Source organism: Monodelphis domestica, chromosome 7, assembly GCF_027887165.1.
Source record: "Monodelphis domestica isolate mMonDom1 chromosome 7, mMonDom1.pri, whole genome shotgun sequence".
NCBI lineage: Eukaryota > Metazoa > Chordata > Mammalia > Didelphimorphia > Didelphidae > Monodelphis > Monodelphis domestica.
In genome coordinates, this window is record NC_077233.1 from 56,391,783 (window position 1) to 56,418,856 (window position 27,074).

At 45.0% G+C, this 27,074-nt stretch overlaps 1 protein-coding gene across 1 annotated transcript in view; it reads right to left on the bottom strand.

Annotated features, from left to right (window-relative positions):
* PLXND1 (plexin D1) overlaps window positions 1-27,074 on the bottom strand; it is a 225,249-nt gene that overhangs the window by 81,106 nt on the left and 117,069 nt on the right. Inside the window, 3 exon segments of the mRNA XM_056804691.1 lie at window positions 3,932-4,025; window positions 6,512-6,601; window positions 17,425-17,532. Coding sequence (XP_056660669.1) covers window positions 3,932-4,025; window positions 6,512-6,601; window positions 17,425-17,532 — 292 coding nt within the window.

Below are 27,074 nucleotides of genomic sequence, written 5' to 3' on the forward strand. Positions count from 1 at the left end.
TTCTTCCTAATACTCTCTTATATCAGCATTTTGCTTTATTTATCTTATCCCCCCATAAGATTGTAGGCTCCTTGAGGACAAGGATAATCTGATCTATTTCCCCATCCCCCAAATTGTTTAGCACATATTAAACATGCAGTAAATGTGTGTGTGGCAGCTAGGTAGTGTAGTGGATACAGCACCAAGGACGAGTTCAAATGTAACCTGAGACACATACCAATATTTTACAGATGAGGAAATTGAGGTAAATGGGGTATAGTGACTTGCTCAAGGTCACACAGTAAGTGTTTGAAGCCACATTTGAGCTCAGGTCTTTTTGACTCTAGATCTAGTTCTCTATCCACTGTGCTACCTTGCTGCCTCTTCTTGGTAGATAATGAGTTATCTATTATTAGAGGCGTTCAAGCAAAGACTGGATTCCTCTTGTTAGGGATAACGAAGAGGGAGGGAATAATCATACTGGGAAGCAGAAGCAACAAGGTGATCTCTACAGTTTCTTCCAATTCTGAGATTATGGTGGGGAAAAAACCTTTTGGTCATCCCTCAGTTGCACAGAAAACTCAAATAACTAGAGTTTCCTCGTGCCATTTTGAGCATCAGATTTGTTTGCTGGGAGTCTTACTTTTCCCATTGGCCTGGGAGCTCTCTGAGGGGAGGAACTCTTCTAACACCAAGTGGGCTGAGGGCTTCAAAGGAAAATATTCCGTTAGAACTCTGGGAACATGAGATTTCTCCCTCTCTTTTCTTGGCACATCAGATCATTTGCAAAAAGCTCTGCATTTGTCTTTCTGCTGATTTCCTCTTACTTAAATATCATTTACTCATTGCCTAAGACTTAGAATTGTCTTCTCCAACTCCCAAATGTACAGGAAAGTGGTAGAAGGCTTTATTGAAATCAACCAATTTTATAGAAACTACCAAGTCCTTGTTTGGGTGATGAGAATCTTAAAACTGGCAGAGACTTTGGTCGTCACCCAGCCCATTCCCTTCATTTTAAAACTGTGGTTCAGAGCAGTAAATGACTTATTCAAGGTCACATGGTAGGTGGCAAGGGTAGGACTTAACTCAGGTCCTTTAGCTCCTCCTCCAATGTTTTTTTTTCCATTCTTGAAAAGGTGTTGGACTGGAGTCAAAACATTTGAATTCGTTTCCAAGCCTAAATACATCCTATCTATATGACCTTCAGTAGAAGATTTCCCTTCAAACCTTAGTTTCCTCATCTGTAAACCGGGAAGAGCAATATTGTCTATCTCATAGGGATGTTATAATGAAAATACTATGTAAACATTACAGGATTATATAAATGTGAGCCATTATAGTTACTCTACTTCCTAGGACATAATTAATAAGTCCTGGAGAGATCTCAGTCTACATTGATGAAAGGAGTGCCTCCCCCCCCAGAAGTTTCCTACCCAGGAAAAAAATCACAGTTTCAAAGCAAGATGAATTTATGTACCATACTATTCTGCTCTACCTTTAAAATTTTAAGAAGTTGGTAGGAGAGTATCAGATTAGCTCCAAGCTTTTTTCATGGGATCCATTTCTTTCTATTTTTATCTTTAAAAAATTATTTATTTTAAAAATTCCTTTAAAAAACTTTGAGTTCTAAAATTTCTCCTTCCCTCTAGCCCCTCTCCCACCCACTGAGAAGGCGAACAATATGATATCAATTACATATGTGAAATCATGCAAAACCTTTTCATATTGTTCAGGTCACTCCCTCTAAAGCGAGAAAAATCAAGCAAGTGAGAAAATGATACTTCAATCTGCCCTCGGAGACCATTAGTTCTCTCTCTGGGGGTGAATAGAATTTTTCATCACGAGTCCTTTGGAATTATCTTTGATCACTGCATTGATTAGAGCAGCTAAGTCTTTCGCCGTTGAGCGTGCTTACAGTATTGCTATTACTCTGTTTAATTACTTCTGGTTCTGTTCATTTCACTTTGTATCGGTTCATATAGATCTCGTATCTTTTAGATATCCTGCCCCTCATCATTTCTTATTGATGGTAATGTTCCAGCCCAATCAGACACCACAATTTGTTTGGCCATTCCCCAGTTGATGGGCATCCCTTGATTTCCATCAGTTTCTTTCCTAACCTCGCCCCCGTCAAGTCTAAACAATCTCTAGCCACTGGACAAAAATAGCTCCATATCCCTCCCTTGGGATGGTTAATCCCTTCCTTTTGTCTCAAGCCCCGACTGTGTTCAGGACAGGGGCCCAGGACACACAGGGGCTGCTCAGCGTCAGCAGTCACCCGCCTGAAGGACTGACAAACTCTCCCATTCTTCCACTATCACAGACGGCCATGGCTGGCAAGGACTGACTCTGGTTGGATTCTCTGAAACATGCCCAGAAGTGAATGAGTGCGGGGGGCATCCAATATGATGCCTGTGATTAATTAACATCTGCTGAGTGGCAACAGTATGCCGGGCACTGTTATTTATAAAGAATCGGTTTTGCTGAATAGAATAAATAAGTAACAATATTTTGCATTTTAACAGTATCTTCAATCTGACAACTTTAATTTCCCAATAAGCATTCCCAAGGAAGCCGCCTCCCAGTTCACTAGATTGCTTTAGTCATTGGGAACCAGGGTTTTGTCTTGAATTCAAGCCTGATTAGCCCACATTTAATCAGCTGACAAGTTAGCTCCTGTAGGAATCACTGCATTTCCTGGTCCCCCCCACCCCAAGGTAAGCCTTGAGCTGGAGAAAGAACCTTGAGTTTTGGGTGCCATTTTCCATGGTACATTGATGAGCACTGGCTGTAGAGTCAAAGGACTTTGGATCAAATCTTATATCTGATATTTAGCATGTTGTTCAGTCGTTTCAGTCATGCCTGGCTCCCTGTGATCCCATTTGGGAATCTTGGAAAAGCTCCTAGAGTGGTTTGCCATTTCCTTCTCCAGTTCATTTTATAGATGAGGAAAATGAGGCAAACAGGGTGAAATGACTTGTCCAGGGTCACACAGCTAGTGAGTGTCTAAGGTTGGATTTAAATTTGGATCTTCCTGACTGCAGGTCCAGTGCTCTATACACCTAGTTGGCCACTTATTATGTAACCAACCTTGGGCAAATCTCTTAACCTTGCTGGACCTCAATTTCTTCATCTGAAAAATAAGGAGGTTGGTCCAGATGGCCTTCATCAGAAGGTAAGAGCCCTTCAAACTCTAGATTTATGTTTTGTTTTGTTTTGGGTGGAGGGAGTATATGTATTTTTAAAATTTTATTTTTATTTTCATGCAAAACACATATCCATATTGGTCACTGGAGTGTATATATTTTTTTCAAACCCTTACCTCCTGTCTTGGAGTCAATACTGTGTATTGGTCCCAAGGCAGAAGAGTGGTAAGGGCTAGGCAATGGGGGTCAAGTGACTTGTCCAGGGTCACACAGCTGGGAAGGGTCTGAGGCCACATTTGAACCCAGGACCTCCTGTCTCTAGGTCTGGCTCTCAATCCACTGAGCGACCCAGCTGCCCCTGGAGTGTATGTATTTTTAAAATGACACCAATCCAAGTTCCAGTGGGCATTTCTTTCATTGCCTTTCTCAAAAGGGTTCAGAGTCTGACTGTGGTCTTCCCTCCCTGAGGAAGAATTTCATAATTTTATTCAAGATTCTTTTGATTAGATATTTTAAAAAGTTCTATAACTTTAGTTAAGTTGACAGGGTTATGGGTAATGTGTGAGTTTATGGACAGGTGAGGTAGGGTAGCCTCATGACTCGTCTCTGGGTCCCTGCATCTGTGTATGTGTGTGTGTGTGTGTGTGTGTGTGTGCGCGCGCACATGTGCGCATATGTGTGCTTGAGCTAGTGTGCAAGTGAGTGAGAGATTCCTCACTCTCCTTTTGACAGCATCACACCTTTTCAGGCGCTGTTACCCTGAGCAAAAGAGGAGGGAATGAGAAAAAGAAACCATCAGCTCATACCTGTCATCTTCTCGGGGCTGTCAATAAATCGGTCTGGTTTGCCCTTTAGCTGAAGGTTTACTGGGAAAATCTGGCTCCTTTGAGGGGTGTGGAGCTGGAGAGGGGAACACAAAGGCTGAGAGTGAAGAGACCAGACGAGGGAAGGGGCCACTATGGTGATTAAGGCACAGTTGTGCCCACCCACATGTGGAGAGACGCTTGTACACACAGTTGTACACGGACACACACACACTCAAGGAACTGATGTGAATCATGTGCATACATGCCACAGCCACACCTGAGATCCCCAGAGGACAGCCCCACCCCTCTCAGGAGAACGGTCTCTCTACCGCTCCAAGGGAATGCCAGGAGCCTGGAGGGGGGTCTTCTTCCTGACTTATGCAGGACAAGCAGCCCAGCAGACAGTTCTGCATCCCCTGAACTTTGGTAGAAATAAACAGAAGTGAGGAAGTGAAATCTAAGAAATAGAGGCCAGCTCTGGAATTTTCTTCCTTTTCTCCAAAAGCCTTTTAGGGAGGTTGTCTTTTCACTCCTTAGTGGAAAAAGAGGGAGAGAGGGAGAGAGGGGGAGAGTGAGGGGAGAGAGAGAGAGAGAGAGAGAGAGAGAGAGAAAGAGAGAAAGAGAGAGAGAGAGAGAGAGAATGAGAGAAAGAGAGAGAGAGAAAGAGAGAGAGAGAGAAAGAGAGAGAGAGAAAGAGAGAGAGAGAGAGAGAGAGAGAGAGAGAGAGAGAGAGAGAGAGAGAGAGAGAGAGAGAGAGAGAGAGAGAGTTCTTTTTTTTTTTTTAAAGCAAAAGCAAATCCTGAATCCTGTCTCTGTTGCTTGGAATAAAACTTCAGAAAATAAGTATCCCTAGAAAAGGATCCAGGAGCCCCCATCACTGCAAAGCACTTTTTGCCACTTCCCTGCCAAGTCCTACTTGGGACTTGGGTTCCTGAGAGAGTCCATGAGGTTAAAGAGCAGGCGGTGGGAAGTTGAGGGCAGAGACAAAGAGAATGAAGTATAAGCAGGGGGAAAATCGAGCTAGCTCTTCAAGAGTGTCCTTGGGAAGAACAAAAACCGCACGTTCCCCTTTGCTTTGATTTAACCAGGGGCTCTTTCTGTTTTGGCCAAGCTCTCTGGGTGTAGGCCTAGGCCTTCTAACCCCCAATTCCATCCACCCACTCAGGATCTTCCCCCCAAACAACAACTCCCCAAGCCTTTCCAAATGGCCTGGGAATGCTTGTCTGGGTTGGGCTGAACAGATGTTCAAGTTCGAAGGCTGGCTTAGGACCTCTTGCTACAGACCTCTAAAGATGGGGTTCTGTGGGTATACTTGGGAGGAGCAGCAAGGGGAGGAAAAGAGAGAAGAGGGAACCAAGGAAGGAAAGGGAGAAAGATGAAAAGAAAAAAGAGAAGGAAGAATCAAAAAGGGAGAAAGGAAGGGACAAAGTCAGGGAAGATGGAGGGAGATTAATGGGATAGAGGGAAGAAGGGAGAAAAGAGGAGAGGGGTGAGAGAAGGGAAAGAGCAAGGGAAGAAACAGAAAAGCAAAGAGAGATGGGGAAAGGAATGGATGTGAAGGATGGAAAAGTTTGGGGGAGGGGACAATAAAGGACTGAGAAGGCCAATCACTGCTATGCTCCTGTGTTACTTGAAACAGGATTCCAGTCTCCTTGCTGCGGGGGAGGAACGCAGACCTCTGGGAACTGAGCTCCCGGCCCCATCTGGTGAAGGTGGAGAGTGGGTGTGAAGTCCTGTCTGAGCCTCCAGAAATTGCAAACACAGATGGTCACCTTTCCTTTTCTAAGACCCTCTTGTGAGCTGAGAGACTCGAGGAGGGAGGAGAGTTGGATAAACTTACCACATTATTAACTTCATTCCTCTGGACTGTCACAGTACATCCCCATCTTTACTACTCAGCAAATGAAGCTTGATGCGGATGGGGCTGCTAGGGTCATTCAATGCATTCCCTTACTTCTGGGCCCAGAGATCCTAAAATTATTCCAGACCCATGACTTGCCCTCGGTAGAGTAAGATGGCTAAAAATTTGGACCCAGAGTCTTTTAGAGTTTGCTTTTCTCCAGTCCTCCCTTTCCAGGATCTAAGGAGTTTTCCAGCTGAGGCCCAAAGTTTTATGACTTTGTCCCTTCTTTTCCCACACAGAAGGCATTTAATAAAGCACCCACTAAGGTTACAATCACTGGACCAAGAGCTGGTAGTCACCTTGGAGAATATTTAGTCCAATACCCTTATTTTACAAACAGGAAAGCAATGGCCAAAGTTGGTATAAGCTTGGTATGTAGGGGTATGTTTTAGTTGGTTGTGACACTTGCCAAGTTGGGAGAAGGTGGAGAAGTGAGGGAAGGAAGAGATAGAGAAAGTAAGGATGAGGAAAGGGAAGGGTATGGAGAAGAGGAATGGAAGAGAGCTATCAGCTATCCCCATAGTTGGGATTACCCTACTGGTCTCTGAAGGACAAAGGATGGGGAAGAACAGATGAGGGTGGAGATGGTATCTCAGATCCATAAGCAGCCTCCCCATCTATGCCCATGGGGAACCAATACTAGTGGCTTTATGACAGAGTCCTCTTCTTTAACTTACCACGACATTGCTACACTGAATTTCTGAGGCGTTGACCCATGTGGCTTCAAAGTTCTCATCGCTTCCAAAGTTGCACGCCAGTGACAAATCCTGGAAGAAGATACAGTTGGAGAATGAAGACTGGCAGGTTCGGCACCCTGATTCCTTTTCCCTACTCCATTCTCCATACCTGAGCAGAGGCCAACAAATCCCCTGTGGCAATGATAAACCACAGGAGTCAACTTCTAGACTCATACCTTAAACCCAATCCTTCCTACCCTGCTTTAATAAAATACAGTGGCTCCCTTTCATCCCCACAAGCAAATACCTCCATTCTCCTGTTCTTGAGACACAAACAATTCTTCCTCTCTCCCCTCACTTATTGAATTCCTCCTGATCCTTCAAGGTTCAGCTTGGCTCAGCCCATATTGATCTGTCCCCTTTTTCTGAACGACTATCCAGTGCTCTGACTGGGGGTCCATGGTAGCTCTTTGCCTGCCTCATAGAGACGTTCTTCCTTCCATCTAGCCTGGTCCGCCCCAGCATTTATTGACAAGTTTGAGGATGAGTCACTTAGGAAGTATCGATTGATTGAGTTAATTTAGAAAAGCGAGGCTGAGGTCATCTAATGACTAGTCTCAGATTTGAAGCTCTCTGGTGTGGATTCTCTTTAATTCCTTTCCATGTTTATGAGGGTGGGGCAAGAGGAGAAACAGGATTTAAAGTTGGAGAGATTGTGAAACATTTCTGGAAGGACACTGGAAGGGACTACAGACAAACTGAGGAGCGAGGGAAAGGCCATCTCCCTGCTCCTTTCTCTCCCCACCTAGCTTGAAATAGAGTCCCCTTCCTTACACACCAACATCTGCTCGACTCCTTCCCTTCTTTTAGGGACTAACACAGGCACTCTTGATTCCCTGTCACACATACTGGCCAAAGGGATCTCTTCTGCCTCAGATTCCTCATAGAGCTTGGCCTCTCTTGGCTCTCCTTTGTTGCTAGCATTTTCTACCTTGTATCCTGTTATTTTGCTTACATGTTGTATTCTGCTTCTCCCCTATCAGCCCCTCCGTAGGCAGGGCGAGTGTCATATTACCTACCCAGCTATGTATCCCTAACATGAGTCTAGAATTTTCCATATAGTAGGGGTTTAATAAATGCTTTTTGGATTTTATTGCTCCTGGAGGTTTGAATATTCACTGAGGGCAAGGATTGGTCTTCTAAAGAGTTCTTCCATCTATGAGAGCCAAAGAAATCCAAGAATTGAATATTAGATTAAAATGGGGGAGGGGGAACCCCAATCCTTCTGAAATCGTTTACAAAAATTGTATGATCCGTGTGTTCTCCACCCTTTAAGATTGTCATCTTCTCAGGCTTCCAGCCCACAGTATTATCTTCCTTGGCATTTTGCTCCCTTCCTGGCACCCGACACCTTCCAAGCTGCTGGCCAGGCCTTAGCTCCATCAGCTCCTAATGGGAATTGGCAGGGGAAAGGAAAGGCGGCATGGTGCAGTGGATGGAAATTTAGCCTTGGAGTCAAGAAGACCTCAAAGTTCACTTCTGATTCTGACACCCAGGGTCTCTTGCAGAGCTTCTGACTTCTTGGAGCCTCAGGCAACTCTTTAAGGCTGTACTTGCAAGGCAGAAATGGAATTACAAATCTGGCTCATCTCCCCAAAGGAAAACTCAGCAAAAGGGGAAAATGATAGAATATGACCTGCCTTTTGTTTCTGGAAGAAGGGAAACAATACACATGGATAGATTGATAGCTGTGTGTATATGGGTATATTTAATATAGACAGACAACAATAACAAGTTCACATGTGTAATATATACACGATAGGTGTATATGTATTCTAAGATGGATGGTAAGGGTTTATATGTATTGGTAATATATAATAATAATAACATGATATAGTTTATTTTGTCTACTATATTATATATTATTCTATCATTAATATTATTATATAAGATTACGTATTGTTATATAATATTATAGTGTATATATAGCATAAATATAAAGTTTATATACACATACAAAGGAGTTAAATACAAGTTACTATTGGAGGGATGGCATGAGCAGATTAAAAAGCACTTTCCACATAACATCTCTATGAAGTGTATTGGCTCCAAGACAGAAGAGTGGTAAGGGCTAGGGACTGGGGGTTAAATGACTTGCCCAGGGTCACACAGCTAGGAAATGTCTGAGGCCAAAATGGAACCCAGGACCTCCTCTCTCTTGGCCTGGCTCTCAATTCGCCAAGCCACCTAGCTGCTCCTTGGCTGTCTATATTTTTATATGTACTTCTTGTCTCCCACATTAAAATTAAAACTCATTAAAAATAGTGATTGCTTCCTTCTTTGTCCTGATGTCTCCATGACCCAGGGCAGTGCCTGGCACATAGTAGGTACTCAGTAAATAATTACTGATTGATTGTGTTGGATAAATGTGGGCTGTCAGGATTACAGTAGACAAAGTGAATGAATGAAGTCCAAAGGCAAAGTCTGATCTTGAGCCTATACAGGGCTGAGCCTTTGAAGATGCTAGTGTGCAGTCTTGGGATCTCGGTGCCCTGAAGGGCTTCCTGTTTCCTCCCCCTCTCATTCATTTCCATACCAGCAGTCTTCCTCTCAGGCTTGGGGGCCCCACAGAGGAAGCTCGGGAAGTTCTTTCCCATCTTGCTGGTTGCTGATAAACCAGGGGTGGGGGTGGAAGAGCTGACAGCTCAGAAAAACTCCACATCCAAGAAGGAACCTGCAATCTGAAGGTGGCAGAAAATGTTGATTCTCCCCCCTTTTCCCCCGTTGCTCACATGCAGGGGTCTTGTGCTTAGACTTTGGAGAGAGGGTCTGAGAGTATCTGCTGGTAGCCACTGGCTGGTTCCACCTTGGTCTGGGTCTTTCTAGAGCTATAGGCCAAGTGGTGTGGATTCACTGATTAATATCTATGTACCCCCGGGCAAGTTATTTGCTTCTCTTGCCTTAGTTTCCTCATTTGTAAAATGGACATAACAACTCTTGCCTTTAGGATTTCACCATTCCATTGCAGTCTCAATGGGAGGCTTGCTTTGAGATCAGTGGGGCTAAAATGATTTCCAAATTTATGGAATCATGAACTTGGAGCTGGGAGGAAACTTAGAGACCACTGAGTTGAACCCCTTCATTTTAAGATGAGGAAACTGAGGCCAGAGAAAATGAAGTGACTTACTCAAAGTGACATGAGTAGCAAATAGAAGGATTTGAATCCAGCTATTCTGATTCTAAATATAGTATTCTTCCTTCTTTGGTCTTTTCCTCATCCAATCAGGATTTGGCTTTGGCAAAAAACAAATCACTTTGTGGGATCAGGGGCAGCTAAGTAGCCCAGTGGATAATGAGCCAGGCCTGGAGTTGGGAAGAGCTGGCATTCAAATCTGGTCCTGGATTCTTCCTAGCCGTGCTACCCTGGGTAAGTCATTTAACCTCCATTGCCTAGCCCTCCTCGCTCTTCTGACTTGGAACCAATAATAAGATAGAAGATGAGGATTTAAAAAAAGAAGAACCTGTAGGATCAGAGAAAAGAAAGAAGCTAGAACTGACAAGCTAGCCTAAGCCCTGTTTTTGACTTGCTTGCTGGGGTCAGTCTTATAAGTAGGGCAATGAGACAGCTCCCTTCATCATATATGATGAGAGATGTTGGACCCTGCCCAGTGGCATACAGCATTAGATTTAGAGCCTGAAGGCTTGAGTTCAAATCCTAACATGGCTACTTACTACCTTGGTGTGAAAGAAAGGTTTGTATGACAAAGATTGGGGTGTGTGGTGACCTGCAAGTTCAAAAGGAGTTAAAGGAGAGAGATGACAGCTGAAAAGTTTGATTCTGTGCTCTATACTCCATCACGGGCCCAGCAGTCAGAATGAGCAAAGTAAATTCCCACTCTCCTCTGCCCTCATTATCTGGAATTCTCTACTGGGCTCTAGGCAACACATTTTAGGAAAGGTATTGACAAGCTGGAGTGGATCCAAGATGCTAAGAGGACTAGAGATGATGCCACATTAGAGTGCATTTGTAATGTGGGTTTAGGTCCAACAACTCCCTCATGTAGCAGAGGTGGGATAATCACCTCTTTTTCTCTTTCGACTTGATACTCCTTCCATGTTCCTTTCATCTCAAGATCTAAGACAATCAAGGGGTACATTTTGCTTGTGGACCTCATTGGTTAGTTGTTTTCAGTCCTGTCCAACTCCTTGTGGTCCCTTTTCAGGTTTTCATGGCAAAGAATACTGGAGTGGTTTGCTACTTCTTTCTCCAGCATTAAAAAACAAAGAACACATTGCTATTTCCTTATTAATTGCTAAAAAACAGCAACATCCCTCATTGGTTAGTTAATTATCACTTATTCATTTTATAAGATGGGGAAATCTTTCCCCATAAAGTTTTAGTCCCCTCCCTGCCACGCTCAAACTCCCCAAACTTACCTTGGCTTAAATAGACATCAGAGTTACTTTGTCTATCCTATTTATTGATGGTGTAACCAACAATAAAATGAAGACATTATGATTTACAATATATCGACTGAGAACTACTACGACCAAAGATGCCTTTAACTATTACTATAACTGCTCACTTTGCAGTTCTGGCAATGTATTCCTACCATTCATTTCTCTCAGAATACCAATTAAAATCTCTTCTCAAAAATTCTCTTCCTATCTTTTAGGAAGTCAAGGGTTAAATTCAGTTTTCTTGGGAAATGCTCTCTCGATTTGTTTCTTTGTCTTCTCTTTAGCCATCATAGTTAAGTCTCTCCAGAGTTAACTGTTCAGATTCTCAGTCTCCTCACAGACTCCTTATAGAATCATAGATAAACTGTAACCCCCCAATTCCATTTTAAGATATGGCAACAGTATCTATCTTCTCACTGTACACAGGATATTGAAGCTGATGTTACATATTAAAGGAGCTGGGGATGTTTAGCTTGAAGAAAAGACAGGATGTGATAGTCTTCATGAATCTGAGGATGCCATGTAGAAAACAAATTAGACTTTTTCTCCTTGGCCCCGGAGAAAAAGAGGCAAAAGGGTGGGGCAGCTAGGTAGCTCAGTGGCTAGAGTTGAGCCTAGAGTAGGCAGGACTTGGACTGCAAGTTTTAAAGATGCAGAGTAGAACATGTAATGAAAAACTTCCTAACAAAAAGTGTCCTTGATTGCCTTGGGTGTTAGTGAATTCCCCTTCACCAGAAGTCTTCAAGCAAAGGCCATTCATCAGGGATTTTATTGTTGAAGAGATCCTTCTTTATCTCCAGATCAGGACAGATGACTGATGAATGCCTTACAAATTCTTAGAGTCCCAGATCCTGTTACTGGGGTTCAAATGTTGGGGTGAAAGGTCAGTTTGAAGCTGGGTTCAAGGTTGAGAGTAAGTCAGGGTCAGTCTATGACCAGAGTTGGGCATTAGTGTAGGGCTCAGGCGAATGTGAATCTTTGGCTAAGACTGGATCAGAGTATCACTGAGATCAATGGATTATAGGTTTGGAATTGGAAGGGACCTTAGATCATCTAGTTCAACCCCCTCATTTCACAGTTGAAGGCACAGAAGCTCAAGGAGGTTAAAGGCCTTGCTTGAAAGTTATACAGGTATTAAGAGGCAGAGTTTGGTCTCAAGCTCAGGTCCAGAAACCTTAAAACCAGAGTTCTTTCTGCTGTACCACCTTGCCTCCCTCATCTTTTGGGATGAGTCTTGCTCTAAGGTCACAGTCAAAATTTGACCAGGGTTCAGGTTGAATCTTGGACAGGTTTAGGAGTCAGTTTGTGGTTGGACTTAGAATCCATCATTGCCCAGGACTGAGATAAAGCTGAGCTCAGGATTAGGGTTGGTGGGTCAGTCTTTGGTCAATGTTAAGATGTCAACTAGTAGTTGAAACTAGGATCAGTGTTTGGCCAAGACTAGGGGTCATTCTGTGACTGTGGAACAGAACAAAACTAACTAGGTCCTGTTGGGATCACACCCAAGACTTCATTTACAGAGCACTAGCCACTGGAAACACTTAATAATTTGGTAGCACCTCACACAGTGATGGATGAATGACTTAACCCTTATTCTAAGTAGACAGTGGCTTTCCCAGAGGCCCCATATAAAGACATTGCTATCACTTCAGCACCCACAACTAATCATTCATAATGTTTTCTCACAGCCAGCCAAGAAGCTCCATCATAAAACAGGGAACCTACAGCAATGTGGACAACATGGAGGGCTTCCAAATCTACTACTGGTACCAAGAATGCATGAAAGAGAATTGTGATATTTTACGGAACTGGCAGCTAGGTGGTACAGTGGACAGAGTACTGGGCCTGGAGTCAGGAAGTCTCACCTTCCTGAGTTCAAATTTGGCCTCAGACACTTACTAGCTGTATGACTCTAGACAAGTCACTTTACTCTGTTTGTCTCAGTTTCTTCATCTATAAAATGGGCCAGAGAAGGAAATGGCAAACCACTCTAGTACCTCTGCCAAAAGGATCCCAAATGGGAATTGCACATCAGCTACAGCAGGGGTGTGGGGGGAAGGGGAGGAAAAGAACATGAATCTTGTAACCATAGAAAAATATTCTAAATTAAGTAATTAAATCAAGATTTTTTAAAAAGATCCCAAATGGGGTCATAAAGAGTCAGATACAAATAATAACAACAAATTTTAGGGAGACCTGGGTTCCATTTGTAACCACTATATAACCTTGGGTAAATCAGGTCACTTGTAGAGATTATGTGGTGTAGTAGACAGAGACAGACTTCATGAAGTAAGCAAGGTCTGGGTTCTAATCATGCCTTACAAGTTTACTAGCCAGTAGGAGCCAGGGCAAATCACTTAAATACCTTCAGCCTCAAGTTTCTTCATCTGGAAGACCAAGATAATATCTGTAGCCTTTGTTACAAAAGACTGTTGTGAGGATGAAATAAGCCCATTTACATTGAGGATTTTTAAAACCTCAAACAGCTATATAATGCCCACTGTTATTGTTAATCTCATTCTGCTTTTAGTTTCTCCATCTGCAAGCTGGGAATGATAATAAAGTCTTCCTTTAGAGGCTTGTTGTGAAGATCAAATGAAATGGGACAATGGAAAGAGCTCTGCCCTTGGGACGGTTCCTTCTTCTCCTCCTCAAGGCTCAGGGTTCTCATTCATAAATGTTTGGGGGGAGCGGGGGGAGCAGGGAAGAAGGAAGGTTCTGGATAGCAGATCTCTTCCCACACACCAGGAACGATCCTGATCATTTCTTTAGACAGTAACATTGATTCTGTAGTAGAAACTGTCCAGCTGCCACAAATTCAGGGAACACCAGGACACAGAGGGAACCCTATATGACAAAAGAATGGATGAGGCCACAGGAAAAAAATGAATGGGATAAACTGCCTTCGTGCTTCATGGAGCTCAGACCCCCTTTATTATGTGGGTGGGGAGTCTGAGAGGCAGAGTGTTACAGTGGCCAGAAGGGCTAGTTTCAGAGACAAGACTCGGGTTCAAATCTTGTTTCTGACACATATGAGCTATGTGAATACAAGCTAAGACACTGAACCTCTCAGCAGCTTAGGCAATTGTCAACAACCCTAAAATATAGATGATTTTGTGCAGGGCATTTTCACACCAGGAGTTCTCCACATGGATGAAATCAGAGGTCCTCAAGCCTAGCCCACTGCAGGTCTGGGCAGGTATGAGAAGAAGAGCACCTTTCCTACTCCCAGTTTTCTCAGCATATAGGAGATAATGGTCATGAAAGGATTTGTAGTATGGGATAGTTCCCAGGATATAGAGCTCTTAGCCATACCTTTGGGGAAATAATTGGGCCCACCTAGATGCAGAGGAAGCTGCTGTTAAGTGGGTTTTGGGGGGTCCCAAGTCTGCCCCTGTTCCTTGAGAACTCACTGAGGGAAGCCCCAGGTCACTCATTTCAGACCGAACACTAGATCTTAAAGTACTTAATGATCCCAGTTTAGGTGGGACTAGTAGACCTAATCAAATGTTAAGTACAATTTTTTGTCCTGGTAGTTTCTCCCATTGTATCAAAGTCTTCTCCCAGGTAGCCCAGCCCTTGGCTGGATCTTTCCCTTTTGCATCCCTCCTGTCTTGGACTTCTCATTCCCTTGGAGCCACAGTAAAGCCAATCAATCGTGCTTCCGGGTCCTTAGTTGCCCCAAAGTTATATAAGATCCCCAAGTTCCATCATCTTTGGTGGTGATTCTCTCAGAGACACTGTCCCCAGAGCCCCAGGGTGTTGACTCTGTAGTTTTGGGCTCTTGGCTCTGTGATAGAGGCCAATTGTTAAGGGCCGATCTCTTTCTGGATTAAAGACTTGGGTTTTGGACTACTTTAGTAGTTCTGTGTTTTTCCAAGTTGACACCGCCATTTACTGAATTTAGTTAAAAGAGCATTAGATTTGGGGATCGGAGGCGGGGGCTTTAATGCTCCTTGAGTTATCTGTGTGACACTGGGCAAGTTGGACCTCCCTGACTCAGTTTCTTCACCTGTAAAGTAAGAGGTTGGGGAGATGATCTCTAAGGATTCTCCCAGCTCTCCCTTCTACGATTCAGACTGTGCAATCCTGATAATAACAGAGAACATTTCATTTGTATGAGGAGCAGATCGTAGTCGCTAAATTATAGAAAGGGGCTGCCAGATGGTGTGCTTCTAATGGAGTTTCGAAGAGGAGTAAATGAGACGCCTCATGCCTGGCACAGCTCCAGGATCTGTCAATGCCTCCTGCCCAGGATGCCTTGGACCCACCCCACCAAGGCCTGGGCCCAGGTACTACTTCCCCCTCACCCCAACTTCAGGATCCCCAAGCCTCCACAGGCCACACAGCAAGGGCATGCTAGGGCATCCTGGGGACCCTCCTGGGAGAGGCTTCTCCCTTCAGAGTGTGACTGCTTTTCCCAGTCCCTGCTAGAAGCTCCCCTGGGCCCTCTGTTCCGTCTGCATTGGGGACTGGATGGCAGCAAAGGAAAACAGGCCACCTACAAATGTTTTCCAAACACTTTGCCTCCTCCCTAGAGAGGCCTCTCCCAGAGAGGCACAGCCTCTTGGGGCATGGTGGAGCCTGACATGGGGAGGGTCCCTGGGATCATGGGACTTGGAAATGGAAAAGACCTTAAAGATGAGCATTTTCAACTCTTTTAATTTACAAATGAAGAAATGGAGGCCTAGAGGGGGGACGTGACTTGTTTCAAGTCACACAGATCTAATTGGCAGAGTTTAAACACAGAGTCCTTTCTACTGCCAAAAAAAAAAAAGGAAAAGAAAAAGCATCCGCCAAAGAGAGGGGTTGGTGCATTAGTTAATGGCACTGTTCGAGACAACTTCTTAATTAGAAAAAAGAAAGATGCACATTTTCAAATACTCCTTAATGGTTCTGATGAGATGTTCCAAGTTGTTCTGGCTACTTTCTCCATTTACGCATCTTAGGAAACAGTAGCGAACAGCTGAGGCCATTTTCTTTTGTACCTGCCCAACTTTCAAATCTCTCAGTTTTTGCTTCTAAGTCTCATATAAATCCCCCAAGTGGTACCATCATGGGTCCTGACCCGTTGGTGGGTGGGAGTGGGTAGAAAAGAGGCTTTGCTGTTGCTGGGCTAACCCTGGGCACTGATTCTGAGAGAAATCCTGTGGGAGGGAGGGAGGCGGTTTTAGATTTAGAGATTTTAAGACTCTTAAGGGCCATCCAGTCGAATACTCTCATTTCACAGATGAGAAAACTGAGACCCAGAGAGGGTGAGTGATTTGTCTCAGGTCACACAGGTACATTGAAGGCAAGGCTGGGGTTGGAGCCAAAGGTAAAAATGTTCTGATGCCAGTCAGGGGTTCTTTACCAGCTGGGGCTCCCCAAAATGAACTCCCGAGTGCCCTTCCATACGAATCAAGACAATTGGTAGGGTGTGGAGCTGGCTCTTTCACTACACCTTTCTCCACTTCTTCTAAGAGAAAGAAGGGAGTTCCCAGGGAGAATGAGAGTCCCAAGCCTAATTAGCACCCCTTTGCTATGTCTCTCCCCTTTTAAGGCTACCCCTGATAGTTACTCCCTGCTCCACAGCTTTCCATGAGAGGAGGTAGACTGGGCCATGTGGGAAGACTACTCCCAGGCCTCCACTCTCCCTACCTCTCAGGACAGCTCTGGAAAAGGCTCAGCCTGGCCCTGGGATCATCCCTGGGAGAGGGACACAAAGACACAGAAGAGCAGGGTTGGTGCCACCAAAAAAGGATGACATTTGCCCATGAGATTCTCCCATTTCCTCCCTCATGGAAGCTTTGATTGTCCCCTAAAAGGGACTTGCCTTTTCAAATATTGAAGGAAGGAGCTGGAAGAAGACTTAATTATCCCCAGTCCAACTTCCTTGTCTAACTTTTCCAGAAATAGGGAAACTGAGGCCCAGGAACTTACTGGCCAGCCATTATTGTAGAATAGCTGAAAAAAGAGTTTCTTTGGGTTGAGCTGTGACAGGGGAGTCAGAGTAAAGACCGAATTAAAGTTGAGTTTGTGACAATAGTTAAGGCTCAACCAATGGGGGGAACCAGAGGCTCCGTCTGTGTCCAGGGTCAAGGATAAGTCTGTGGCAGAGTCAGCGTTCAAATGGTGCCTGGAGTTGGGGCTTAATGGATAGAAATCAGGGCTCAGTGGGTGATGGGGTCAGGGGATCAGTCTTTAGTCAGAGGCAAAGCTCAGCAGTCTTGGCCAGAACCAGAGGCACAGGCTGTGAATGGTGGTAAGGTTTGGCCAATGACCAGCCCCAAAGGCTCCCTTAGTCAGTGAGTCAGAGGTGTTGGGGGTAGGACATGCAGAAGATCTTACTCTTCCATAAAAAGGTCCCAAAGATTTCCAGATCATTCTACTGTTTCTGGGGCCTCTCCTCATGGTTATCTAGTCCTCCATGTGTGTAATATTCTGTCTCTACCCTCCACAGTGTCACTTACCTGGGAGATGAAGTCAGTGTTGGCCAATGAGACATGGATGTTCTGCAGGCCTCCTGTGGGCACTGGGGCTAGTGGCATAGGCAGGATCCTGGGGCAGCCCTGGCTGTCCTGAAAGAAAGAAGGGGAAGAAGGGCTGTGAACGTCTGTTCTAGAAGAAACTACTCTGAGGGGACACAAGGGGAACCAAGGCAATGGAAAGGTGGAAAAAGGGAAAAGCCAGAAGGGAGCTCCTTTAGACACCACACCCAAAGCACTCACTAAACTGTGGGAAAGGAAAGAGGGAAGAAACAAATGCCCTCAGCAGTTTACATTCCTGTTGGTGAGAGAAAATGCACACACAAAACAAATAAAGTACAAGAGAGGACACAAACCAACCATTTCAGTTCTTATGAAGCACCTACTATGTGCTGCAGGTCAACAGACACTGGGATAAAGGCAAAAAAACAAAACAACAAACAACCTCTACTCTCAAGGGACCTCCATTGTTCTGGGTAGTAATAATAAATACAAGGTAAGCAAGTGAAGAGGCCAAAGGAGAAAACAAAGATCTCTAAGAATATTAGAGGGAGAAAAAACCACCAGCAGCTAGAGGGAATGGAGGAAGGCTTTGTATGGGAGGTGGCACCTGACCATAAAGACTCTGAAATATGGAAATCAAGAGAGAAGGCATTCCAAGGTTAGGGAATAACCTGGGCAAATGCTCAGAGGTGGAAGATGACACCTAATATTCAAGAAACATTAAGCAGTTCATCTGGGCTAGAAAATAGAGTATGTAAAGGGGAATAATAGGAAATTGAACTGGAGAACTAGATTCGAGTCTTTGTCAAATGCGTATAGCCAAACTGGATTGCTTGGTGTTTCCTGAATTTTATGTGTCATCTCCCACCTCTCACCACTGAGAAAGTGCCCTGGCTAGCCCTGCATCCTTAGAATGCCTTCTCTGTTCATTCCCATATTTCCGAGTCTTTCTCCTCCCTCAAGGCTCCAGTGCCACCTCCCACACAAAGCCTTCCTTGATTCCCTCTAGCTGTTAGTGTTTCCTCCTTCCTCCAATATTCTTAGAGGTCTTTGTTAGCTGTTAAAGTAACTTGTTATTTGCTATATACTTAAATATAGCAGGCACTGTGCTACCCTCTGGGGAAGCATGTTAAAGCAAACAAAATAGTCCTTGCCTTCAACAAGTTTACATTTTAATGGACAAAGATAATACATAAAGAAGTATTAGAAAGTAAGAGACTGGGACAGCTCAGTGGATAGAGCACCAGGTCAACAGGATGTGGGTTTAAAGATGGCCTCAGACACTTCCTAACTGTGTGACCCTGGGCAAGTCACTTATCTAGCCTGTGGGAATCTGCTTGTCCAAGATGGCAAAAATAAGTCTGGCTTATAAGGACAGCCATAGTAAGAAGGTAAACATTTTTGAAAGAAAGAAAGAAAAGAAAAGGAGACCCAGCATGGCACACTGGGTAAGGAGCTGGCTTTGGCATCATTGAAACCTGAGTTCTCACCTTTAATGCATGTGTGACCCTAAGCAAGTCACTCTACCATCTTATCTGTAAAGTAAACCGGTTGGACTCCAAGAAAGAGGCCTTCAAACTTCATGTCTACGGTCCTATGGATGGTACAAAGGGAGAAGGCAGAAAGGAAGTCATGGAGCTAGAACAGACAAGGTGCAGCATTAGAGTAGTTGTCATGTAGGGCACAGGAGTAGACAGGGTTGAGGATAGCCTCAAGATGGCAAGCCTACATGAAGAAGAATGGAGGTGCCTTTAGTAGGAGAGAGAAGTTTGGGGGACAGATGACTTGGTGGAGGTCGGGGAAAGGGGAAAAGATGGTGAGCTCAATCTGGGACATGTCGGGTTCGAAGTAACAGCTGAACATCCAGATGGAGATCTACAGCCTACAGGTGATGGGGTGGGACTAGAGTTCAAAGGGTAGCTATGTGGATTTAGGAGTTGTCTGAATAGACATGGCAACTGGACTCATGGGCACGTAGAAGGACAGAATCTTGGGGGACATCCATACAGAAGTGAATGGTTTGGGAGATGGATTCCGTTCTAGCCTGCCTGCTGAATATCTCCCGTTGGATATCCACTGGCACCTCAACTTAACTTGTTCAAAATCGAACTCAGCATCTTTAAAAAAAAATCTCCTTCTCCTCCTGACTTCTGAATTGCTGTTAAAGATCCTACCACTCTACCCATCACCCCACATTCGAAACTTCCTAGTCATCTCCCTCTCCTTGGCTCTCTGTATCCAGTGACTTGCCAAGTCCCACCAGTTCTTCCATTAAGTCTCTGGAATCTAAATCTCCTTTTTCATTCCTGTTGCCATCAGCTTAATTCATGCTCCATGACCTTAAAATCGAATTGACAGTATCTTCCTCTCTTCCCCCAATTCATCCTTCACAACACTGCTGGATTAATGTTCCTAAAACACTACACTCATTATGTCACACCCCTGCTCAAAGACCTTCAATAGCTCCTTATTACTTCCTGGATAAATGTCAGACTCATTAGTCAGGCATTCAAGGTCCTCAGCAATTTGGTCTAAATCTATCTTTCTGGACTTATCTCCTGCTATTTCCCACTTATATGCCCTCCCTGACTTACTGGTCTTATTCAAATCCCATCCATTGTTCCATTCCCTAAACCCACTGAATCTCACATTTGGCAGGGACCTCAGAAAGCATCCACCCCAACTCGCCCCTGAACAGCAATCTCTTCTCCAACATCTCTGGCAAAGGATGATGCAGCTTCCTCCCAAAGGCCTCCATTGATTTGCTACCTATGGAGACAGCTCTCATCGGTAGGACAATTTCCTTTTCACTGGGTTAAATTGTCTTCTCTGCACCATCTTACCCATTGTCCCTCCCTCATGGGGCCAAGCAGAACAAGTTCCTTATGACATCCCTCAACTCCTCAAAGATGGCAGCCATGCCGTCTCTAAGATATCCCTAACACTGGCATGAGGGAAGATAACTTGTCATAAGCCTGGAAAGGTAGGTTGGAGCCCAGTTGTAAGGACTTTAGATGCCAAGCTGAGGACTCTGTATTTTATCCAAAAGGCAATAGGGAGCCACTGATGCTTCTCAAGTAAAGGAACGACACAGTCAGACTTGTATTTCAGGAAAATTGTTTTGGCAGTTGTGTGAAGGGTGGATTAGAGAAGGGAGAGAAAGAAAACTGAGAATCCAACGAGAAATCTTGTAATAGTTCAAATGAGAGGCGAAGAAGCCCTTAAACTAGGCTAGTGGAGTAAAGATAAGGGGGGGGGAGGGCAACAGACCCTGGAGTCCTGGGTTTTAGTCCCCACTTTGCCACTCACTCATTGAGTAACCACGAGAAGTCATTAAAATTTCCTAGGTTCTAAGAGCACGTGTCCTGCCTATCTGAATGATCAAAGATGATGAAGATTGTCACCTGATTTTAGAAAGTGGAAATCGAGGTTCCAAAGTGAGATATGATTAAATGAGATACAGGAAATAGGGAGGATGGCCAGTGTAGAATGCAGTGGGCACTGCCCCGCCCCCTCCATTCCTCATGTAGGTCCAGATTGTTCTGTCCTAGCCAGGGCTGGTCTTGGCTCAGCTCTGCTCCAACCACCTTCTGCATGGGCTGGGTCTGTAGGGAGCCCCTCCATTTCCCTTAATTGAAAATCCATGGGTAATTTAAGGAAAATTTAATCCATATGTTACACTTATACTGTCAGATGTTGCATTTCAATCCGGAAACTGTGGGAATGAATTTCAAACCTTTCTTCTTCCCCCTCCCCCCTTCTACTTGGAAGCTAAAGATTCATTCAGTCCAACCAAAGGGGCCCCCAAAAGCCTAAAGTTAGGAAACCCCAATGCCACACGTTTGGAGGTATTCCTGCATCACCGAAGAAACTCAAGTGGCCTCAGGAATGTCCTGCCTCATTTATTCACTAATCCATTATTCAAGAAATATTTATTGAACAATAATGATGTGCATTATTAAAAAACAAACAAACAAAGGAGAGAGCCATGATCTTTGTCCTCAGTGAGGCTGACTCACATTTAGGCAGGTCCTTAGTGTTTACACAGTGATTTACTCCGAGTATCATTACCTCACTGGGGCCAAAGCGAGGTCAAGTGACCAGTCCAGGACCACAACAGTCCAACCCCAACTGGGACTCACACTGGTTTCTTCGCTGCTCAGACCATTGAATGATCTTTCCAGTACATCATGCTGACTCTTAAGGACTAGACAATTTCACTACATCAGTAGGCTGGCTTTCCGAATTCAATGTAGGAATTATTTAAATCTTGGACTTTCGTCAAGACCCAGATCAAATGCCACCTCCTCCAGGAAGCTCTCTCTCATCATGTAAGGCCAATCTCTGTATTTCTCTAGTACAATGTACTGCCCCCATTCCATGCTTTCAAAGAGACTGCCTGATCTTGGAATGTTAATGGTACATGGCTCATCTTGCCATTGAGATTGTGAGTTCTTTGAGAACAAGGGATGCCTTTTGCCTTTCCTCGTAGCCACGGCACTTAGCACAGGGCCTGGAGCACAAGTATTTGACATGCTTACTGGAAGGCAGGGGCTGTGTCTGCTACCCGATTCTGTCCTTTCTGCTTGTAGGACGTGCGCCCCAAAGCCATGGCTATACTAACTCTAGAGATAATCATTGTTTTCTATTGCCTACTTGGCCAGATTATTATTTACCCTCGAGTCATCTAAGTCCAATGGAAAGACAAAATCAAGACAACTGGGGAGGGCCCAGGATGGCCGAGGAGCATCCAGTGTCTGACTGGGCTCTGAGAGCTCCACGGGGCTTGCTTTGGCCACCTAAGTGTTAAATGCTTTCCAATTATTATCTCATTTGATCCTCTCAACAACCATGGAGAAAAGATATGATTTTTACTGCAGGTGAGGAAACTGAGGCAACTAGAGATTCAGTGATTTGTCCAGGGTCCCACAGCTGGTCAGTGTCTAAGGCTGGATTTGAAACCAGGTTTTCTTGACTTCAAGCCCAGCTCCATCCACTGCACTGCTCAGGGGCCCCCTCACTCCCCTTTTCAAATGTCCCTATTTCTATAGACCGTGGAGACGCCATCTTTCCAATCACCCAGGCTCACAGTCTCAGTGTCATCCTTTACTAATCAATCACTCTCAATCCTCCCACATAGCCAAAAGCTAGTTCTAACTCCTTTGTCTCCATCACATAGCCACCACCCTAGTTTGGACCTCCAGAACCTCTCTTTTCTAGACCACTGAAATAGCATTCTAATCTGTCTCAGCCTCAAGTGCCTTTCTATTTCAATCAATCCTCCAGATGGCCACCAAAGTGATTTTCTAAGAAGGTAGATCTGACTGTGTAACTCCCCTACTCAGTAAACTTCAATGGCTCCCTACTGCCTCTGAGGAAGACCAATGAGAAACTCCTTTGCTTGGCATTTAAAGCCTCTCACAGCTTGATCTCTATCTACTTTTTCAGCCTCTCCATACACTCTGGATCAGCCATTCTGGTCTACTAGTAGTTCCACATAATGGTCACTCCATCTCTCCACTCCACCTTGCTCTGGCTCTCACTCCCAGATCACTTCAGCCTCTTGGAATCCCAGCTTTTTGGGTCTCCTCCTGTCCCCCCATTCCTGAAGATGACCTGGTATTGGTTCTTTTGCATATATCTATCCATATAGCACGTGTTATTGGATAGACTGTGAGTTCCTGGAAGTCAGAGACTTTCCATTCTGTTTCTATAGCTCTAGAGCCTAGAACAGAGCTTAGAACCCAGTAGGAGCTTAATAAAATCTGTTGATTATTGATTATTAAAAAGTGAAAAGAGCCTCCACTGGCCAGCGAGGTATCCAAGCTGTCCCCACTGCCAGGACCAAGGGGCCAAAACCCTGTGCCGGGGCTAGCTCGTGAACCTGGGGCTGCCTGGAGCCCAACTGTGGTCTCTGAGCAGAAAATAGTCTCACTACCCACCTCACAGAGCTGTTGTGAGAAAATCCTTCTGTAAACTGTAAAAAGCTGGAAAATGTAAGTTGTTGTGATTATTACCAGTAGCTCTCAAAGCCTTTCTTGGGAGATCGCCAAGCTCCACCCCACCTCTGGTTTGCCAGGTTCCCAGTAAGGCAGGGAGCAACAATATCCTCTCCCAGCACGGTGCAATTATCCATAGAATCAGAAGGGACCTGGGTTCTAAGCTGATGCCAGCTCCTTGTGTGATCGTGGACAAATTCTCTGAGCCTCAGGCTCTTCATATGTAAAATGGGAACAATGATATCTTAGAGAGTTGTTACAGGGATGGAATGTGTACATAGTACTTTGCAAACTTGAATGTACATAGTGAAGTGTTAAAAACATAAGGCTTGAGCCTCAGACACTTACTAGCCTGTAATCTTGGGCAAGTCGTTTAACCCTATTTGCCTCAGTTTCCTCAGCTGTAAAATGATCTGGAGAAGGAAAGAGCAAACCACTCCAGGGGTGTTGCCAAGCAGACTCCAAAAGGGGGCATGAGGAGTCATAAATGGCTGAAAATGACTGAATGACAAAAAGCATTTAGTGAACATTTTAGAAAAGGAAGCAGTGATCATCAAGAGCGAGTGTCAAGAGAAGGGCACACTGGGCTCACCTTGGTCCTTTGTATTTTGATCAGATTCCTATACTGATGGATCAAGAGAATCATACATAAATCCCTTAACTAAATTTTGGCTGCTAGATGGCACCACAATGCACTGGGTTTGAAGACCTGAGTTCCATTCCAGCTTCAGATGCCTACCAGCTGTATGACCTTGGGAAAGTCATTTAACTTAGGCTTGCCTCAGTTTCCCCATCAGTAAAGTGAGGATAAAATAGCATTCAAGGTTGTTGTAAAGATCAAAATTGAGATAAAAATTGTAAAGCACTTAGCATAATGCCTGGGATGTAGAAAGAACTACTATATAGGATTATTATGATTTTAGCAAAGCATTGAACAAAGCCTCTTACATTATTCTTCTGAAAAAAAAAATGGAAACACGTAGGCTTTGACTATACAGTTAGGTGGAATGTGTGAAGGTCTGGACCCAGAGAGTAGCCAATAATGATTTAAAGTCAGCTTGGAAGGAGAACTCCAAGGAAGCTTGTCTCCCTCTACCACTCTCTCAGGGAGTGTCTCCCTGCTTGTTCCTGGGGGAGTATGTGCTTCAGTGCCAATATATGGCTGTATTTGTGTTTAAATCCTATCTTGTTGGGGGCAGCTCAGTGAATTGAGAGCCAAGCCTAGAGATGGAAGGTCCTGGAATCAAATCTACCTCTAGCTGTGTGACCCTGGGCAAGTCACTTAACCCCATTGCGAAGTCCTTACCGCTCTTCTGCCACAGAACCAATATACAGTTCAGATTCTAAGAGAGAAGATAAGGGTTTAAAAAATCCTATCTTGTGGTCTCCTTGCTCCTTGGCTTCCTCCCCAAGCCAGAATATGTTGCTGGTATAAGATAACAATAAAAGGAAGTAAGAGGGCAAAAGGGAGCATAGAAGTCGTTTGTAAATGACCGGTACCACATGTTGAGACTGTGCACAGTTAGGAGAAGCCAGCCAGAGCCCAATGGAACGCCCCCCCCCCCAGTGCCACTCGGGGTCCCTGGTCTGTGAGCTCCAGATAAGCTCTGACATGCACCATAAGGCTGGTGAACCGTTATGGAAATGAAGGAAACTTCGGGTGGCACTGATAACTTTGAGACGTATTAGGGAACTAAGCCCAAGGTGGCCTAGATAAGCATTAGTCCGTCTCCCACCACAAAATCCTGTGAAAATGAGACCCCAAACTCCGAGCTCCCCAAGCACTTCTCCGTCTGCTATGGCTAGTCTGCTTCCGGGCTCCTGCCTCTGCTTCACTGCCCTGTAAATGACTCCCCGTCCCCACGTTCTCCGCACGCCTGTCTCCCTCCACCACCCTCTCACTGAGGATCGCCTTGCTTGTTCCTGAGGGAGTGTGTGCTTCTGTGCTAATATATGGAAGCCTCGGGGAAGGGGGGGTCTTGGGTCTGATACTAATGCTATTGTGACCCCTCTCAGAGGTGTGTGTACAGGGTTCGACTTAATTTAGAAGTGTTGGCAAGGGGCAGGGATTATTTTTTTTTAATCCTTACCTTCCATCCTGGAATCAATACTAAGTATAGGTTCCAAGGCAGAAGAGGGATAAGGGTAGGTAAATGGGGTTAAGTGACTTGCCCAGGGTCACCCAGTTAGGAAGGGACTGAGGCCAGATTTGAACTCAGGATCTTCCATCTCTAGGTCTGGCTGGCAATCTATTGAACCACCGAGTTACCCCAGGGCAGGGCTTTTAAATCTAGAAATAGTGTGTCTGTCTCTGTGTGGTCCCTGAACCCAAGAGGACTGGCCCCTATGTCACTAAGCTACTGTGTCTGAAGTGTATGAAGGAGAAGAGAGACATTTCCTCCTACCATGCCTGTACGAGTCCAGGGTGAACTGTTGGCATCAACTGTAAGGGCAAAGCTGTTTTGTTAAGTGTGGCAGTGAGAGAATAACTGTACTGTGAGAAGGGTAGGGAGGAGAGGGTATGAGGGCAAAAGCCGCATGTCTTCAGGTACTGTGGGTGTTCTTGGGGGACTGGGCAACCACCAAGAAAAAAACTCCACCCCTCTGCTAGTGTGTCTCAGTGGGAGCAACAGGAAGTTCTTGACGGTCGGTCCTCCAAGCAACTGATGCAACCAACAGCCAATATCATGACATCATCCAAGCTGAGATAGGGAAGGTGGGTCCTCTTCAAGCAGAAACTGCTGCTACTGCTCTCAGAGGTGACCCCCTAACCCCCAAGTAACCCCCAAAGTTACCACCCCCAATCAGTGGACTGCCTCAGCCCAGGCTCTCCTTGGGAAATTAGGCAAAGAAGCCCTGTCCCCATCTCCCAGTCCCCACAGGAAGTCTCCGCTGACCCAGACAAATGCCATCACCCAAGAGATAAGATGGCATCTCCCAGCCACTGATTGGCACCATGAGAGAAGATAGAGAAGAGTGGGAGAGTCTGTAGACAGTTCAGCTGAACCTCCTCTTGGTGGCTCCCATTCCTACAACACAGACAGAGATGAGGAAGTAGATATGGGAGAATCGAGCTGTAAGAAATCACCCCCCCACCCCCACCCCCATCTAAAAATCCCCAGGGAACTTTGGACAAAAATTAGACTCATGCCCAGAGGACACAACCCACTCCACCACTGCTGCTTTGGCTATGGCCGGACAGCTGACCAGTCATGGTTGGGCGATCATCCGCCATAAAATTCAAGCGCCCTCGCTATGTGTGAATTCCCCAAGGTATAAAAGGACTCATAAGGGCAGAGACATCCTTGCCTCAGCCTGAGATAAGCTACTCTCCCTCAAGGACCCACACAGCTATCTCATTAGCCCGGCCACTTTCATGTGCCCAGGACAACTTTGCAAGTGTCCTCTGGTGCTAACCAGGGTACGTGAAACACTGGGCTAGAGACTTGTTGAGCTGGTCCTACAATAATGCCTTGAAAAGGTGGCTATCCCAGTGGAGATGCTCCCTATTGAGAAGCAATGGCGATAGTCACACAGTGCTAGCCAAAGCTACAGCGTCTCTCTCACTCAGCGCTGGCAGAATTCAAGAGCAGACAATCCACTAGCATAGTGGACACCTAACCTCAGTAAAGC